At 39.0% G+C, this 20095-nt stretch overlaps 2 protein-coding genes across 2 annotated transcripts; one reads left to right on the plus strand and one right to left on the minus strand.

Annotated features, from left to right (window-relative positions):
* Positions 1-730: 730 nt before the first annotated feature.
* On the minus strand, positions 731-8583 carry taf10 (TAF10 RNA polymerase II, TATA box binding protein (TBP)-associated factor). The gene is given in 10 exon segments (NM_001303833.1): positions 731-1264; positions 2091-2205; positions 2336-2400; positions 6724-6846; positions 6848-6879; positions 8276-8301; positions 8303-8329; positions 8332-8367; positions 8370-8399; positions 8402-8583. Coding segments are annotated over 10 exon segments (549 nt in total). The 5' UTR covers positions 8404-8583; the 3' UTR covers positions 731-1171.
* A 1167-nt stretch (positions 8584-9750) lies between these two features.
* Positions 9751-19718, plus strand: zgc:154075 (Gfo/Idh/MocA family oxidoreductase). Its single transcript, XM_010875658.3, has 14 exons — positions 9751-9845; positions 11163-11271; positions 11686-11770; positions 12057-12130; positions 12435-12494; positions 13003-13110; positions 13341-13397; positions 14827-14957; positions 15064-15118; positions 15749-15841; positions 15987-16121; positions 16716-16817; positions 17601-17762; positions 18856-19718. The coding sequence occupies exons 2-14, from the start codon at positions 11179-11181 to the stop codon at positions 19018-19020; spliced, it is 1320 nt and encodes a 439-aa protein (XP_010873960.2). The 5' UTR covers positions 9751-9845; positions 11163-11178; the 3' UTR covers positions 19021-19718.
* The last annotated feature ends 377 nt before the right edge of the window (positions 19719-20095 follow it).

Here is a 20095-nt window from a genome sequence, read left to right on the forward strand (position 1 = left end):
AGTCTGTAAATGAACCCACAATTGCTGATGCTTCAGATACCAACTAGTCTAATGGCCAGTTTTAAAGCTTCGTTAGTCAGCACAATAGTTTTCAGCTGTACAAACATAATTGCGAAAGCCTTTTCTAATAATCACATCAGCTTTGGGAAATTACGAACCTGGATTTGCAAACACAACATGCCATTGGAACACAGGACTGATGGTTGTGGATAATGGGCCTCTGTACATCTATGTAGACATCCCATAAAAAATATATGCTGTTTCCGGCTACAGTAGTCATTTAAACATTAACAATGTCTACACTCTATTTATGATCAATGTGATATTATTTAAAATGGACAAATAATGTACTTCTCTTTCAAAAACAAGGACATTTCTGAGTGACCATGAACTTTTGAACGGTAGTGTATGTTAAAATGTCATAACTCAAGTCCTACTTGGCAAATTTTAGGCTATAATATTTGCCTCAATATGTATTTAATGTTTACATGTGCCAAGTGTTAGATTCAAGTTGGCTGATCGACTTGGCTGGTCAGGAACACTCAACTCTTTGGCTCAGAAAAAATGGCTTTTGCAGTTCGGGTTCATTGATGCAAAGTGAGGTGCCATCCAAGGTTTTAAGGCATGTGGTTGTATCTGAACAGACAAAATGTCTGTATACTTCTGACATCCCACCACTGCCATCAGCAGTCACATCATCAATGAAGACAACAGGGCCAATTGCAAATGAGTAATTTACATATTTCTTGAAATATTAGTCATGCTAAATCATATTCTCCACACTTTTTGCATACAGATTACAATTATTCTAGTCTTTAAATGTGTTTTTAGTAAAATAAATATGGGACAGCTTTATAGAATGATATGAAAAAGGGCAGTAATTTACATAACATCTGTAGATGAGTTCCCTTATACAAACTACCCCCAACAAATACCCAGGTTTATTACAGTACATACATGAAATAGTAGGAAAACACAATCTGAAATAAGTCAGTGAATGTTTTATTTGTCTCCCAAAAAATAAAATACAAGCTCAAAATTCCACACAAAGCAAAACTTGTTCTACTTAAAATAAACAAAACAGAGACTGGTTAATATTCTATGGCCATGATCATAGATGGTTTTTGGAGCAAAAACATGCAGAAGCTGCCACCCTGCAAAAGCCAATTGCCTATGTGAAGTAATGAGGTTTTTTCACATTAATGCCATACTCGGACAGCGCAGGGGAGAGGTCCTCCATGGTCAATGTATACTTCTTGTCCTGCTTTGGGAGAGAAGAGGTGGGAGGATTTGAAAAACCAATTGAAAGAAAAAAAAAACATTGTACATGAATGGTTGAATGCATATATTTTTGACCAGTACTTCATATATTTTTGACCAGTACTTCAAGCGTAATCCACTAAATTGGAAAATCCACTAAAGTGAAGTTGGAAAATCCTAGGAAATATAATTTCATTCATATTTAACATTGAGTCTCCAATCAATGACAGTCTTCATTTGTGCATTTTGGTGCAGGATTGCCTGAGCTAGAGAAGTAGCTTAGAATCTGACAGTGAATTGATTGGAGACTAAATGTTGTTCTAATCACATCAAAAGATGTAGAAATGTAAAACCATCTTCCAAATGGATTATGTAGATCAAAACTTAGGTATGGCTATTTTTCACTTTCAGTAACACTTTGGGGGCAATCATATAAAATATAGTAACCACATTAACTGTAAGAGGTTAAGATGAAGGTGTTGGCTTGACACTGGACCCGGGCTTGGAGTCCAAGTTGCCATTAACTCAGTTCGAATAAAGTGTGGTGTAGAATCACAGATCTACAAACAATATTCCTTGCAAAATAAAGAGGTTTTGTTTATCTAAAATGCATTCAGCAATGCTTATCCAATTTTCAATGATTCAACATCAAAGACTCACAAACAACCATTCATTGTTTAAAGAATGTCCTAGAATCTAGTGGATAATCAAAATGTTTTGCGTTGTTTTTATGTAACACTAGCGCTGTGTAAAATATATTAACTGAGATTAATAACATATTCAATGACATAGCCTAATCTTCTTATCAGTAACATCAGAAATGCACTAACCTTTGTCTTGTTCCTGGAGCTCCCCGAGGCAGTACCTTTCATTTTACAATGCTGCAGGGCATCATTAGCAATATCTGAGATAAACTTCTGAGCTGCTAGGGAGACCAAACGGATTCTGAAAATGACAGTTCACATTGGGCACTGATATGAGATGCTATTGAACTGAAATGGTCGAAAAGCTCAAATAAATGGAGAGGACCTATGGGTAGTTACAAGTAATTAAAAGAATATGGAGAGATGCTTACATTCGCGGATCAGATGCCTCAAAGCCAGCCCGGTTGAGATAGTAGCCGGTCACTGCATCAGGGATCTGGTAGAGAAAGAACTGAATTTATTGACATGTTTCTGACTAGCATCCCTTCAATTGATCCCAGATTACATTCACCTGCTAAGTGAATCAGAGGCTTTTGATAATAACTACAGTACATAACTTAAACCATGCAGTGGCTTCAGAAAAGTACTCAGACCCCTTCACTTTATCCTCATTGGTTATGTTATAGACTGAATTTATAGTTGATTACATTTTCCCCACACACAATACCCCATAATGACAAAGTCATGTTTAGACAATTGTGCCACTTCACTGAAGAAAAAATAAATCTCTTATGTACATAAATCGGTAATCAGACCCTTAGTCATGACACTCCAAATTGAGAAAAGATGCATGCTGCATTTGTTTAAATTAATTTATTTGGGTTCACATGTAAACCATAAAGAGCCCCTGTACCGTAAAAAATACAATTACGGCACTAGTAGACCCCAGAGATTAAAAAAAGTGTGGAGGCACAGATCTGGGGAAGATAAAACATTTGCTACAGCATGGAAAATTCCCAAGAACTTTCAAAGAAAATACCAAAATGGGCTACATCATTGTGAAATGGAAGAAGTTTTAAACCTCTAACACGGCCAAAAGCCCAGAGGTGGTTGAACCAAAAGCCCAATTAGGGATTTAGGGTTTGAGCATTGCATGACGTTAGGGAGAGGCTCCTCTTGTTGCTCTGTAGGCATGAACCACAGCATTAAAGCAGATTTGCTTTTCAAATGGGAGTCAGTGGTGTGTGAAGAAGCAGGGTGACATAGGATAACTTGGGAAGGGGGTGGGCGGCATTTGGAATGAGTTGCAGGGGTATGGTTGCACACGACCCAGAGCCCTAACAGTGAGTAGTAGTGCAGTAGTCCAGACGTGAGTTGACAAGAGAAAGGATGCCAGGCCATTCTGAAGTTTGGTTCTCCTCCATTTTCACTACGCTGCCCACAGACCACTCCTGTGAACTTGCAGTGAGATATTTAGCCACTGGGATGCAGGAGGGGATGGCCATGCCGACCGAGGGGAACAAAGAGAGCGACAGTAGCAGGACTTCGAAAGCGAGGAGAGTAGGGTGGAAGTGGCTGACTCAGGAGATACAAGCTGGGAGAGATTTTGGAGCAGTTGAGGACAGTGTCTGTGAGGAATAGGAGGACCTGCCCAAATCCAGGTGTACAAAGATGACAGACATACACAAGACGGCTCCTACAAATTTCTGAATTAAGTGTTTAAAGACTTACAGTGGGGAGAACAAGTATTTGATAACCTGAAAAATTGTCAGTGTTTCCCACTTACAAAGCATGTAGAGGTCTGTAATTTTTTATCATACATTATACGTACACTTCAACTGTGAGAGACGGAATCTAAAATAAAAATCCAGAAAATCACATTGTATGATTTTTAAATAATTAATTTGAATTTTATTGCATGACATAAGTATTTCATCACCTACCAACGAGTAAGAATTCCGTCTCTCACAGACATGTTAGTTTTTCTTTAAGAAGCCCTCCTGTTCTCCACTATTTACCTGTACTAACTGCACCCGTTTGAACTTGTTACCTGTATAAAAGACACCTGTCCACACACTCAATCAAACAGACTCCAACCTCTCCACAATGGCCAAGACCAGAGAGCTGTGTAAGGACATCAATGATAAAATTGTAGACCTGCACAAGGCTGGGATGGGCTACAGGACAATAGGCAAGCAGCTTGGTGAGAAGGCAACAACTGTTGGCGCAATTATTAGAAAATGGAAGTTCAAGATGACAGTCAATCTCCCTCGGACTGGGGCTCCATGCAAGATCTCACCTCGTGTGGCATCAATGATCATGAGGAAGGTGAGGAATCAGCCCAGAACTACACGGCAGGACCTGGTCAATGGCCTGAAGAGAGCTGGGACCACAGCCTCAAAGAAAGCCATTAGTAACACACAACGCCGTCATGGATTAAAATCCTGCAGCGCACGCAAGGTCCCCCTGCTCAAGCCAGCGCATGTCCAGGCCTGTCTGAAGTTTGCCAAGACTATCTGGATGATCCAGAGGAGGAATGGGAGAAGGTCATGTGGTCTGATAAGACAAAATTGAGCTTTGTGGTCTAAACTCCACTCGCCGTGTTTGGAGAAAGAAGAAGGATGAGTACAACCCAAGAACACCATCCCAACCGTGAAGCATGGAGGTGGAAACATCATTCTTTGGGGATGCTTTTTCTGCGAGGGGACAGGACGACTGCACCGTATTGAGGGGAGGATGGATGGGGCCATGTATCGCGAGATCTTGGCCAACAACCTCCTTCCCTCAGTAAGAACATTGAAGATGGGTCGTGGCTGGGTCTTCCAGCATGACAACGACCCGAAACACACACTTAAAGCATCACAAGGAAGCTTCTCAAGGTCCTGGAGTGGCCTAGCCAGTCTCCAGACCTGAATCCAATAGAAAATCTTTGGAAGGAACTGAAAGTCCGTACTGCCCAGCGACAGCCCCGAAATCTGAAGGATCTGGAGAAGGTCTGTATGGAATAGTGGGACAAAATCCCTGCTGCAGTCTGTGCAAACCTGGTCAAGAACTACAGGAAACGTATGATCTCTAATTGCAAAACAGAGGGTTCTGTACCATATATTGAAGTTCTGCTTTTCTGATGTATCAAATCATTATGTCATGCAATAAATGCAAATAATTACTTAAAAATCAGTACAATGTGATTTTCTGGATTTTTGTTTTAGATTCCGTCACTCACAGTTGAAGAGTACCTATGATAAAAATGACAGATCTCTACATGCTTTGTAAGTGGGAAAACCTGCAAAATCGGCAGTGTATCAAATATTTGTTCTCCCCACTGTATGTCCATGACATATAAGTTTTCCATTTCAATAAATTAGCAAAAATCTCTCAAAACATGTTTTTGCTTGGTCATTATGAGGTATTGTGTAGGCTATACACTCACCTAAAGGATTATTAGGAACACCATACTAATACTGTGTTTGACCCCCTTTCGCCTTCAGAACTGCCTTAATTCTACGTGGCATTGATTCAACAAGGTGCTGAAAGCATTCTTTAGAAATGTTGGCCCATATTGATAGGATAGCATCTTGCAGTTGATGGAGAGTTGTGGGATGCACATCCAGGGCACGAAGCTCCTGTTCCACCACATCCCAAAGATGCTCTATTGGGTTGAGATCTGGTGACTGTGGGGGCCATTTCAGTACAGTGTACTCATGGTCATGTTCAAGAAACCAATTTGAAATTATTCGAGCTTTGTGACATGGTGCATTATCCTGCTGGAAGTAGCCATCAGAGGATGGGTACATGGTGGACATAAAGGGATGGACATGGTCAGAAACAATGCTCAGGTAGGATGCGGCATTTAAAAGATGCCCAATTGGCACTAAGGGGCCTAAAGTGTGCCAAGAAAACATCCCCCACAATATTACACCCGCCACCAGCAGCCGCACAGTGGTAACAAGGCATGATGGATCATGTTCTCATTCTGTTTACGCCAAATTCTGACTCTACCATCTGAATGTTTTAACAGAAATCGAGACGCATCAGACCAGGCAACATTCTTCCAGTCTTCAACTGTCCCAATTTTGGTGAGCTCGTGCAAATTGTAGCCTCTTTTTTCCTATTTGTAGTGGAGATGAGTGGTACCCGGTGGAGTCTTCTGCTGTTGTCGCCCATCTGCCTCAAGGTTGTGCGTGTTGTTGGCTGCACAAATGCTTTTGCTGCATACCTCGGTTGGTACGAGTGGTTATTTCAGTCAAAGTTGCTCTTCTATCAGCTTGAATCAGTCAGCCCATTCTCCTCTGACTCTAGCATCAACAAGGCATTTTCGCCCACAGGACTGCTGCATACTGGATGTTTTTCCCTTTTCACACCATTTCTTTGTAAACCCTAGAAATGGCTGTGCGTGAAAATCCCAGTAACTGAGCAGATTGTGAAATACTCAGACCGGCCCCGTCTGGCACCAACAACCATGCCACGCTCAAAATTGCTTAAATCACCATTCTTTTCCCATTCTGACATTCAGTTTGGAGTTCAGGAGATTGTCTTGACCAGGACCACACCCCTAAATGCATCGAAGCAACTGCCATGTGATTGGTTGATTAGATAATTGCATTCATGAGAAATTGAACAGGTGTTCCTAATAATCCTTTAGGTGAGTGTATATTGTTGGCAAAAAAAATTGTAATCCGTTTTAAATTGACCAAACAAAATGTGGAGGTTGACCAAACAAAAAGTGAAAGGGTCTGAATCGTTTTTACGAATCAACTGTATATATTAACTGAAAAGTACATAAGAACTTTTTTAAACTTTAAATAGAGGTTTGACTCACTGTAGGAGTGTAATCCTCCAACTGCATGAGAAAATCAGCCAGTGGAGTGCTGTTGATTACAGGCTTCACATCACCATTGGAAATGCCACTCGGCATATAGATGCCGTTGGACACTGATGTGTCCAGATGGTGGGGCCATGGCAGCTGAAGTTTGAGCTGAAAAAATTAAAGAATAACACGATGGTTTAACATCATCCAATGTAGCTATGGCCTTGATTACCAGGCTGAGTGGTTGACTTGATCACAAAAGCAGCAAGACACATATGCTAGATCTAAGATGATTTTCTGGCTATACTGTAGGCTATATTACGATGGCTACTGTAACTGATTAAATTCAACAGGGGTGTAAAGATATTACGCCAACAATTAATTTGTCCAATACAAACTCTCCTTTTTACAAAATTTTCCATCTGGAGTAAACAGTTCAGGTTTTGCAACACACTAAACATTTTTGTATTAATTCTGTCGATTTGGTTGCAAAATGTTTCTTTAAACAGCAACGGTAATATGAATGTGCCAATGGAGGGAAGGTTTCATATGTGACTTAGCAGGTCAATCCACTGTCAATTCACAATTCTTATTGGATAAAAAATATATATATTTTCAGTTTCACCTGTTGTGGAGTAGGTGAGAGACATCATGTGCTCTGAAACACAGTCAAACTAGTTATTTAAAAGTTCAAAAATATCTAAAAATCATGCTTAATGTTAAATAAAACAATTTTTTTCCTAGTGTCACTTTGACTCAGCAAGTTCACCTATTGAATACCTGTGTAATTAGTTTTTCTTTAAAAGAACCTTGTGTGTAGATTGTGATTTTATAATACAATTTGAATTTACAGATGTAGCAGCTCTGCCATACTTTCAGACCATTTCAAAGGACTGACCAATATAGCTACTATTAGCAAACCTCTGTGAATGGTTTCTAATCAAGGTTCAACAAACCTGGAATTTGCAATACACTATATTTCTTCAATGATCTTCTAAATGACTTTGTTCAGTTGCAGGGTTTCTATGTTTTATTTATAGAATGCTCGGTGGCTAAAATGTTTTAGCTCCTTGGAGTGTTCTAAATGTGACACAGCTAAGTGTTATCAGGACATGAAGGAATTTCTGGGGGACACCCACCTGTCTATATCAATGAGAAGTTGGAAAGAGACAAGACTGAGGCAATAGGTACACTAAGAGATGGAGTAACTATTATAACCGAACTTTATAAATTAAAAAACACCTGCAACTGGGCAGATTTACAAGATAACTTACACCCAACCATGAACATAGATTGTATTGAACCCAGTTTAATAATGTCCTACTACACTTAAAACAACCTAACTTAAGTAACTAGCAATCCTGATTTAAGTGATTAACATTTACAAATTTGCTAATAACAGTTCCACTGATGGTGACTAAATGTTTTTGCTAGAAAATCGATAACTCGGTCTAGCTAGATAGCATAGCAACATTTTTAAAGAGTAACCATTATGATATAACCGCATAACGCAATCTTATTAAGCTGTTTTAACCTGTTATTGTTATTTATGGGGAATACTTACCATTACTTATTGCAACAGAAGGGATGGCCACTGATATTAGTTGTAGCATTGTTGTAGTAATGGAATTACTGGATATCGAGGAATTTGAAGATCCCCTGTTATGCCTGCCTGTGGAGGATCAACGTCATGTTTGTTGCTGGCTGCACCGAAGTTCGAAGTTAGCTAGTTACCTATATTGAAAAAGTTTAATTGAATGACAAAAATGTCCTTTTCAGACAGGGTATTATTAAAATTATCTTAAAAAGGTTTGTCGATTAAGTATAGCTAATCGTTTAAGCTATCTTCCGAGATTGTTTTGTTTCTCTTCTCTCGGTTTTCGTGTGCGTCGTTTTATATGTCCGACGTATACAAATTGTCCGGCTAATAGTTCCCCGCTAAAGAAGTGAGCGGGTGTGTTGGTTGGCTATGCCGGGCTGTTGACTCTGTTTCGATGTTTCTTCTATGGAAGAAACGTTTCGCAACTTAAATGTTTCATTTGTTGTTATAACTAAACCCAGCTACAAAACATACTTAGGGAGACCACATAAAGCTGAGTCATTTGTTTTATATGTTTTCTCGTCAATAGCTCTCATCAAACTTTGTCAAACTTTTCACAACAATACACTGATGTAGAGTTACGCCAACTTCCATTTTTGTTTATTCATTTTTACAATTAGAAAATCGTGTCTGTAGATCTTCAGCAAATATGGACAGTGAGCTAATACATTGCCGTATAAAAGGATACATTCATATAAAATGTGTCCAATTGAAAGTGGTAAGTCTAATGTCGGTTATCTGGACAATTTTAGTTTCCTATGGCCAACTGTTTTTAGAGGTATATATTAAGGTATTGACAGTGGTTCTAAAACATATTTTTTTCTTTGGCTCTGAAAAGTATTCACCCCGTTTCATCTTCCACAAGTTATTGTGTTTCCACAAGTTATTGTGACATCAAAATCAGATTTCTGCCATGATCAACACAAAAAACTTCATAAAACAAGAATCAACTGTTTTCTGTTTTGTATTTGTAATTAATTTAGAACAATTTTGTTTTTCACTTTGACACAATCAGTGTGGATCAGCGGCAAAATACCCTGATTAAATCAATATTAATATCTGCAGCACATCACGTCCTTAATAGAGCCCTGCTAAAGGACATTTTTAACTGTCGATCAAATCAAAGGGTGTACCTTTTCTACCTTAATCTAATTGTATATGTATTACTCTTCTTTATAGGACCTTTTTGCGAGATCTATTGATGAGCAAACTTCGAATTTCTAACGTGAAACAATATTTACTCAAGTGCAGCAGTAATAATTCACAACCTGGGTGTTATGTGGAAACTCACTAACCCACAGCTCATTTGATACTAATATTTAACGTTTGGCAGCTTCAGTGCGCAGCAACAAACGCACTCGTGACACATCACGTGATAGAATAGAAAATATGACCAATTAGGTTCTCGCTTGACTTCCTTGGCACTGCCCACTTCCTTACCTTGTATCTGCCCATCCGGGTTCCAAAGCATCACATCGGAAACAACATCATACAAACGCACCGCGTTTAAGCTTTACTACGTCTGCGTCTCTCGGTATGTAGCTACATTATCAGTTTGTCAATGTTAGTTGCCCATATTGTTGGTGCATGTTTATAGAATTAACCTATAACTTAAGATCCGATTTTTCGTGTTGTGGAAACGATCAAACAAAATCCATCTGGTGTAACAACCCTTGTGTTTTGTTGAATGTTATGATTGTAACCTTTGGCCCAGTGCTGTTCATAGAGATGATTGGTCCCCATACTGGGGTGGGTCTTGGGTCTTGGGACTTCCAGATGACTTGGTTGGTCATAGGTCAACACAGCAAAAGGTTTTCATGTGCACAGGTATCGTGCTACAGAATATTTTACAATTAAAATCACTGCAGCCAAGGCTTATTTTAATCAATAGGAACACCGTTGACATTTTGATAAAAACTGGAGTATTGTATGGCTCTTATGTATGTATATACACTCACTGGCCACACAGTTAGTTCCATTTCTCTAGTATTGAGGAGGACCCCCTCTTGCTTCCATCCACTTCAAGTTTTTAATGTCTTTCTGCACACCAGTGTTGCCAACAGTGGTTATTTTAGTTTTTTGGGTCTTTCTGTCAACGTTGCCATTGTCCTCTGACTTATCTCAACAAAGTGTTTTTGCCCACAGAACCTCGGCTCATTGGATGTTTTTTGTATTGCACCATTCTCTGAAAACCATTGAAATGCCACAGAAATATCATTGTATGATCACTACTCACACCTGATCATCAGAACGGATGAGCAAACTAATCTCACTGACAGTGACTACTTCATAGAGATGTCCTCAGTGGCACAGACCATTACTGAGTAACGGAATCTATACATAGATTAAACCTCATTCAATATGGGTTCCAATTTGCTGCCTTTGCCCATACAACCAATCAGGTTCAGGTTGATGCATAATTGTGATTAACAATACTTTCTCAGAGGGACATTTCCAATTGGACATAACTCATTTGCATTTATCTCCTTAACAATGCCACAGCGGGAGATTTAACACATATTTTACAAAATATCAGTAACTGAATTTGTTAATATTTATGCATATTACTTGCTGGTTAAAACATTCAATGATATAACCCAGTATTTGGAGCTTGTGATGTTGGTGATTTTTATTTTTTTTGTCTTTTGGAATAGGATGTATTATTATATGATTTGGTATCAATTGTTAATTTAAATAGCTAGCGATGCATGCCTGAGGAAATTTGAAAAACATTTGTCAATTATTTTGTACAAGCTATCTTTTATATTATTAGTTTCACTGTAAGAATGATCTTCTCACCAATAAATGAAACTTGGTTGTTTTGGATGGCTGTTTATTTGTTGTTAAACAGTGCCCAGACTGTCACCATGGTATCACCTGTGGATGTGATTGTAGTGGGAGCTGGGAGCCGTGGAGAGACATACTCATGCTATGCCTCCCTCCATCCTGAACGCATGCGAGTAAGATTCAACATCTCTTGTCATTTGGTCTTGTCAGTATGGTCGGAAATAACTAAAAAGCTGACCTTTTGCCAAAAACAAACAACTGTCTAACTGATCAGTGTGACATAATGCCTCCTCGTTTAGATTTAATGAGTGGGAGTAACTTATTGACATCATCGATGAACCAATTAACAATGTATGACTGTTTTTCAACGGGGGAAAAAGATAGTTTGCCCACTTTTTCTTCATCCAAGTCGGCCTTAAATGTGAACCACCTGACCTTAGTAAGATGTAGTCACTCCCACTAGTTCACTCACCGCCACTATATACCACTTTTTTATACAACCCTTTAATATCTATTTGGTCTTGACTAAGAAGAATTGTGATGATGATGACAAAAATGGCAACAATAATTACACAAATTCACTTTAGGTTGTTGGAGTGGCTGATCCCAGGGACTTTGCACGAGAGAAACTTCAGAAGCAACATAGAGTAGCAGATAACAACTTGTTTGTTGGTATATCAGCCCATACCCATTTCTCCCATTACTTTTTTTGGTAGCCCTTAATTTGAACCATGTCTCATATTTGGAATAATCTGTCATATTCAGAATATGATATTCCCATACCTTTGATATAATATACTTCATAAGCTCTTATAGCTTCTTATGTCACAAAATGTCAAGAAAAAGACACTGTAGTCTTGCATGCATTGTTATAAGGTATGATACTGTATGACCTAACATAACCTGTTATAATGGTTTACATTGCATGCTTCTCATTATACTCTTTATTTTCCCCCAGATTGGCGTGATATAGTAGAAAGGGAGAAGTTTGCGGATGCAGTGTTCATTTGTACCCCAGACCGTCATCACAAGGTAATAGTTTCCAGCAACCAGAGTGAGTCATTAGGACATCCAGGCTGTTTTCAGGGTCCCTGGACATCCTTTAGGTGTCTCTTTTACTCGGTTGACAATCAACTGACCCGCTAATCAAATTGGGTTTGTCACAGAATCCAATCACTTCAGAATAACTATTATAGGATCGTCAAGGTCTTATGAAGTTAAATGTATTTTGCCTTTGATGCTACAGAAGGTAAATTTTTTGAGAATTATACTCATTCAAATGATTAATTCCTGACTGCTGTTTTGAGTGAGTGTTTGTTGTTGTTTTCTTGTCCAGGACCCTGCCGTGGCGCTAGCTAAGAAAGGTTATCATATTCTTCTGGAAAAGCCTATGGCTGTGAGTACTCTATAGCTCCTGAAGATATTTTGTTTAACAAATATTTATATAATCATTTTTATTTTACAAAATAAAGGTGCAAATTATTACCGCACTTTTTTAATACTTTAGTACCTTCTTATGAAAATGTTATGACAGTGAGCCTTTTCAAAAATATTTTATCACATTGGACAACACTTTGGGATGGGATGTTTAACCATTTCTTAATTTAGAATCATCCCAGAACTTTGATAGACTCTTCAATTCGAACCAATAGATTCTCTATAGCATTCTAGTTTCTAGACTGCATATAATAATCGCTACAGAAAAAAATGCATTACTGTTCTTTGTAGATTTTAATGTGGGTTTGGGGTTTTTGACTTTTTTGACTAGAAAGCTTGTGGCTAAGCTTTAGCTTTTTTTGCTGAGACACGTTTCTAGTAAAAATGTCCTTCTATTTAATTAGTAAAGTTAATGATGGCGTTGCTGTTGACTATCATCAAGTAAAAAACAAATGTTTTTATGTTAGGTATCAGCTGAGGACTGCGCAGAGATTGTAAGAACTTGCATTCAAAGCGGTGTGATGCTCACAGTTTGCCATGTACTCCGATATGATCCTGTCATCCGCAAGATCAAAGTAAGCCTTTTCTTAGCCATTTTCATATTTTAAATCTTAAATATTTTTTCACACAGACTTCAGTTATATGAGTGACAGAAAAATGTGACCCAGTTTAATTAGGACAGTGGCTACTGACTCCAATCAGAGCTTGACAAGATGCCTGCTTAGCAACAAGGAATTCCTTGATGTATAGAAGCGGTCATGTCTCCCATAATTTGTGTTGACAAACACTTAAATTGACCCCACAGGTGCTTTTGGACAGTGGAGTGATTGGAGATGTTGCTCATATTCAACACCTGGAACCGGTAATTTACAATATCATGTAAATTATGTGTCAGTACATACAGTGGGGAGAACAAGTATTTGATACACTGCAGATTTTGCAGGTTTTCCCACTTACAAAGCATGTAGAAGTCTGTAATTTTTATCATAGGTACTCTTCAACTGTGAGTGACGGAATCTAAAACACATTGTATGATTTTTTTCGGGTTTTAGTGTGTGTTTCAGGTCGTTGTCATGCTGGAAGACCCAGCCATCTTCAATGCTCTTACTGAGGGAAGTTGGCCAAGATCTCGCGATACATGGCCCCATCCATCATCCCCTCAATACGGTGCAGTCATCCTGTCCCCTCTGCAGAAAAGCATCCCCAATGAATGATGTTTCCACCTCCATGCTTCACGGTTGGGATGGTGTTCTTGGGGATGTACTCATCCTTCTTCTTTCTCCAAACACGGCGAGTGGAGTTTAGACCAAAAAGCTCTATTTTTGTCTCATCAGACCACATGACCTTCTCCCATTCCTCCTCTGGATCATCCAGATGGTCATTGGTAAACTTCAGATGGGCCTGGACTTGCACTTGCTTGGGTAGGGGGACCTTGTGCGCGCTGCAGGATTTTAATCCATGATGGCATAGTGTGTTACTAATGGTTTTCTTGGAGATGTGGTTCCAGCTCTCTTCAGGTCATTGAACAGGTCCTGCCGTGTAGTTCTGGGCTGATTCCTCACCTTCCTCATGATCATTGATGCCCCACAAGGGGAGTTCTTGCATGGAGCCCCAGACCGAGGGAGATTGACCGTCAACTTCTTCCATTTTCTAATAATTGCACCAAAACAGTTGTTGCCTTCTCACCAAGCTGCTTGCCTATTGTCCTGTAACCCATCCCAGCCTTGTGCAGGTCTACAATTTTATCCCTGATGTCCTTACATAGCTCTCTGGTCTTGGCCATTGTGGAGAGGTTGGAGTCTGTTTGAGTGTGTGGACAGGTGTCTTTTATACAGGTAACAAGTTCAAACAGGTGCTGTTAATACAGGTAATGAGTGGAGAACAGGAGGGCTTCTTAAAGAAAAATGAACAGGTCAGTGAGAGACGGAATTCTTTCTGGTTGGTAGGTGATCAAATACGTATGTCATGCAATAAAATGCAAATAAATTACTTAAAAATCATATAATGTGATTTTCTGGATTTATGTTTTACATTCCTTCACTCACAGTTGAAGTGTACATATGATAAAAATTACAGACCTGTACATGCTTTGTAAGTAGGAAAACCTGTAAAATCGGCAGTGTATCAAATACTTGTTCTCCCCACTGTATAACTCATCCAAACCTAGGCTCAAGTACTATTCCCTTCAAGTACTAATGTTCAATATATTTATTGACACCACAGACAGTGGTGTCCACTCTGAATGCATGTTAACCCTATCTGAAAATCTTTTCATGGTTATTTTGATCTAGGTTGGCTTCTTTCACTTTGCCCACTCCTTTGTTCGAGGAAACTGGAGGAATGAAGCTGAGAGCTCTTTTTCACTTCTGGCCAAGTCCTGCCATGACATTGACCTAATACATCACTGGGCTGGAGGACGAAGGTAAAGAGGCATATTATTTTCTCTTCATGTGAATAAAACTAAGAAGTTAATAAACACATTTATGTGGTTAACTGACAGGCCTAGTAAAATAAACTTATTTTTGCAGTTGTTTAAAAGTGTCTTCGTTTGGATCTCTCAGTCACTTCCGCAAAGAGAACAAGGTGTGTGTCCTACTCAAAGTTCCAGAAAGGAAGTGATACAACTACTATACAAGGCTCTAAAATGAACTGAAATAAACTCTTACCAAAGAGTTTTAAACAATGCATGTGACAGAATAAGAATGCAGGCTCTGAATTGATGGTTACTATAGTGACAAGCACATTAACATGTTACTGTAATGTATTTTAACAAATGTTTATCATGTGGAGTCACTGTAACTGTTCACCACAGAAAAATTGATATTCCGCTTTAAGATTGAGATCTCGCTTCCCTCCAGTTACACTGTCTGGGAAAAAAAACACTTTTTGACACAATTCCACAAATTGAGCCCCAATATCGGTCATTCCCACCCTTTGACTTACCTTTTCATGATACTGTTTTTATTGTTACATTATCTTAGGTGGAATTAATGTTTGTTTTTAGATATTTGTTGATTCTGTCAAAGGTACATAATTTTTGTCCACATTGGACCTAAAGCCCCAACGTGCTCTGTCATTTTGTTGTAACGCAGTATAATGGTTGTATTACAAAAATCTTTGTACCACTAGATAATGTCACTACTTGTGAAGCTATCAGGCAACCCATTCTACAGTAGCCCAAGGTGATTCGGTGCTAAAGAGTTTTTCATCCAGCCGACAGGGGCTGCAGATCGCTGCCTAGATTGTCCTGTAGAGAAAGACTGTTCATATTCTGCACGCAAGATATACCTGGATAGGGTCAAACAGGTATGTGAGTCAGTTCCATTTGTTTGTCCCATGAGAGAGGTGTGTGTGTGTGTGTATATATGTATGAGTGTTATACACATTTATGAAGCCATAAACATTAGCTGTTGTCACAAGTTGTCGGCAACCCATCCTCATGTGTTTTTAGGGCTGTGTGGGCTGGCCCGTGTCAGTGATATGCCCCAGCTCCATCCCAGACATTGAGTCTGTGACAGAGGCTCTGAAATCAGGGCCATATGGCCGTTGTGTGTACCAGTGTGACAACGATGTCTGCACCAACCAGGTAGGACTGATCGCTGTATGGCTAACCACTGTTAGAACAATTAGCAATAATACACACTTTTTTTTTGTGGTCAGTTGGAGCTTTACCGGAATAACAAGCCAAATTAAATTTCTTAACAGCAGTTGTGCATTGTCACATTCTAGATTGAGCTTTTCGTTTTGAGTGTAGATTGGCGCTTTGTGCCCTGGCCCCTTCATCGCAGGTGGGAGGCGGGCCTCTGGCTAGGGGAGGGGGAGAGTGGAGCACCTTCTCTGTCTTTGTTTTTCTTTCTTTGTGTGTTAACATCTGTTTTTAAATTACAAAATTATAATAATAACCTTCCTGTCTTCAATAAACAATACTCAAATGGAAAAATAAAATGTCTTAATTTTATTAAATTAATTATTTACAAGCATAGTGATAGGTATAATTAATTGTTTGGGATGAAAAAAGTAGGACATACAAGGAGCGACTGGAAATGTGCTGAAAGATGAATCGGTTAGTTACTCACGCCGGACGGCCAGCTATAGGAAGAGCACACAAGGGGAGTGGACTGGAGCCAAAAATGCTCTTCTCTAATGTGTCCCTCCCCTTGTTGCCTGTGTGTCTGTGCAGGTGGTGAACATGGAGTTTGAAGGGGGTCTTACTGCAGCCTTTTCCATGGTGGCATTTACAAAGGATATTTGTAATCGAAGAACCACTATTTATGGCAGCAAGGTACGGCAGCAGTCCCGACACAGTATTCTTTTAATTTAATGTCACCTTTTTTTCAGTAATGTATTGTAAGTGTATTTAATCAAACAAGAAATGAAAAGAAATATACAAATATAGAGCAGCAGTTTGATTACATTACAGACAACAGTAGTTATTAAACTTTTTGCGACAGTAGCTTGTGATTATGATGGTGATAGGTGAAGGAAAACTTAGACACTTAATCCTATACACATTTGCATTTAAGCATAAACTAAACCCGAACTCCAATATAAAATGACAATACTTTCTGGTGTTCAGAATCGTTAACCAACATCCACATGCAACAGTTGAAGGACACACTGAAAGTCATGACACATTATTGCTTTCAGTCACTGGGCAGAGTGCTTGTTGGCACACTGTCTTCACACATCGTAATAAACTTTATATAATTAGTTGCATATTTTCCCTTAATATTGAAGATACTGCTGTTTTTAGACATGCTTCATGTAGAATTAAAAAATAAACAAACCACTTTGATTGTTTTGGCGAAAATGTCTCCGTAGCAAATGAGTATATTTTATTTTGCATAAGGGGTCATTGCACCTTTTTCTCTCCTTTCCAAAAAGTTGAAAAGGAAGGTTTTGAGTGAGGAACAGAAGGGTCAAAATTAAGAGACCACTGCAAATTGAACGCTTCTGTTCCTCACTCAAAACCTTCCTTTTCAACTTTTTGGAAAGGAAAGAAAAATCCAGAGCTGTATGACCTTTGAATGTTTCTCATCATGTAATGATTGCTTTGTTCCTATAGGGGGAGCTGTCGTATGACGGAAATGAGATCAGAGTGTTTGACTTCCTCACCGGGAAGGCCACAAAACACATGGCAGAGACCAGAGCTCCAGAGGCTTTTGGCTTGTGCGGGCATGGGGGGGCGGACTACCACCTGGTGGAAGCCTTCATCTCTGCTGTGGTGGTGAGTGCTGCGTGTGTACGACTGTCAGCATGAAGGGCTGACCAAGATTGCTTGAGGGCCTGTTAAAAGCTTGATCAGTCCTTATGACTTAGTCTTTTTTGTAAATCATATCCTCCCGTGAACACCGTTCTTGTTTGGTGTTTTACATACTCATTCTTCTTAACCTTGTTGATCATTCCTTTGCTGTGCTTTTGCAGTCATCTTTGCAGGAAAGCCACTGCTAAGGATATTGCAACAGTGCTGAACTTTCCCCATTCATGGAAAATGTGTCTTAACGTGGACTGATAAACATCAGTGACTGATGAACAAGTGTTAAAGTGATACTTTAGTAACCCTTTCCAGCGTCCTTCAAGTAAAAAAATCTTAATCTTAGGTCTGAGATCTCTTGGGTTCGAGGCATGGTTCACATCAGGCAATGCTTCTTGTGAATGGCAAACTCAACATTTGTGAGTCTGTGCAGGGCAGGGGAGCTCTAACCAACACCTTCAATCTTGTGTTATTGATTGGGTAGTCATTAGCTTAGGGGTTCACATACTTTTTCACCGTGGAGTGTGAATATTTACACGGTGTGTTCAAGACATGATAACATCATTGTTTGTCTGTTATTAGAATAAGCAGAATGTGTTTGTCTGTTGTTGTGACTTAGATGAAGATCAGATAATTACCAATTAATACAGAAATCCAGGTAATTCCAAAGTGTGCAATTTCTTGCCGCTGTATATCTGTTACACCTGTTTAAAATGGCTGTCAGTTGAAAGACATACAACGCTGTAAAGCCTTCCAGCCTAGTATGTTAATGGGCAGAATTTGACTTGAGACCAAATCTGCCATTTCCAACCTGTGAGTGTAAAGGGTTGTATTTTAGCGGTCTATAATAGAGTTTAATATAACCCCCCATTGTGGTGATTATGTTACCTGGATCAGTAAATCACAGAATGCATTGTCAGCTTTAAAAACTCAAACAATTTGGTTGAATTGCATTCATTCTGATTGTTGCAGGTGTCTTTAATAATAATCTTATATTGCACTTGTGGCTGATTTCTTTATGTTTATAGTTTTTTTTTACATGTCTGTGTGTGTATGTCACATACAGAGTGGAGATTCATCTCTAATCCTTTCGGGACCAGAGGAGACTCTACTGAGCCACAAACTGGTGTTTGAGGCTGAGCGGGCTCGATTGGAGAGCAAGGTAGTATTCTGTGGTCCTTTATCAGGACCAGAGGGCTCCATGAAGCGGAGAATTGAGACTATACACTAATAAACATAGAAATGAATCAACAGTAATGATTATGACGGAGATCACCCGGGTACATGTGAATAATTTATCAACTGGATATTTGATGTTACTTTATGTAATTGTTATGTTCCAATTCCATTTTCAAAATGTCATGTATGCTTTTTTGTAAATTTTTTTGAACATTTTAAAAGATTAGTTTTGCAAGCTAATATGCAAATGTTTTATGATTACAATGGGGTGGATCATTTTACAGTTAAATGAGACCCTGTAGGCATTAGTTAATTTTCACAATTATACAAATGTTTGTGTTTATTTTAATAAGATTTCCTGCATTCTCTGAATTTAGGAAGTTGACTTCCTGAATCAAGTGTGAAAACAGTCAGGACTACCCTTAATCTCCCACTTCCTCTCTTGCTCTTTGCCTCTTCTGTCTCACCAGTAAATGTGTGTTCTCTGCTCTTGTTGGCACGTAGCCATGAGCCCCCTCTCTTTCCATTTACTGGAACATCCATGGACATCTAAATGTTGAAAATGTTGAGATGTAGCCAACTCCTACTGCTTTTTCAGGCGCTTTCTCATCAGTTTCTTTCCCTGCTGTCTCTATCCAATAAAACATGCCAGAGAATATGTATATAAAAAATTGAGTCAGTTGGTTTCATCTTTTTGTCCGTCCAGACCTTTGTGCCATCAAACCCATTTAACTTATCCAGTGCACCACCGATAATTTGATGACATACCGGGAAAGATGTCTGATCTGTGGAAGGTTGGAGATGAGATCAATTTGGTTAACAATGGATCAGTAACTATTAAACAATAGATGGCAAAGAATATATGTGTAAATGTTGTGGCCTTCTGGTTTTCTCCCTGCAGTTAGGATGGGGTGTGATGGTTGGGAAATTCTCAAATGTTTTTGATGTGCAGATATGGAATTTTATTATCTGCAAGAAATAGCAAATTTTTGCTATACATGTTATTCAATTGTTAATATTCCTTGATGTATTCTTCTTATATCATTGCAGCTTAATACGGTTCAAAGTTGGAGTAATCCAATAACCACGTTACTGAATACAGTTTTGGACAGGTTAAATGTATTCTA

The sequence above is a fragment of the Esox lucius genome, chromosome 12, assembly GCF_011004845.1.
Source record: "Esox lucius isolate fEsoLuc1 chromosome 12, fEsoLuc1.pri, whole genome shotgun sequence".
Taxonomy (NCBI): Eukaryota; Metazoa; Chordata; class Actinopteri; order Esociformes; family Esocidae; genus Esox; species Esox lucius.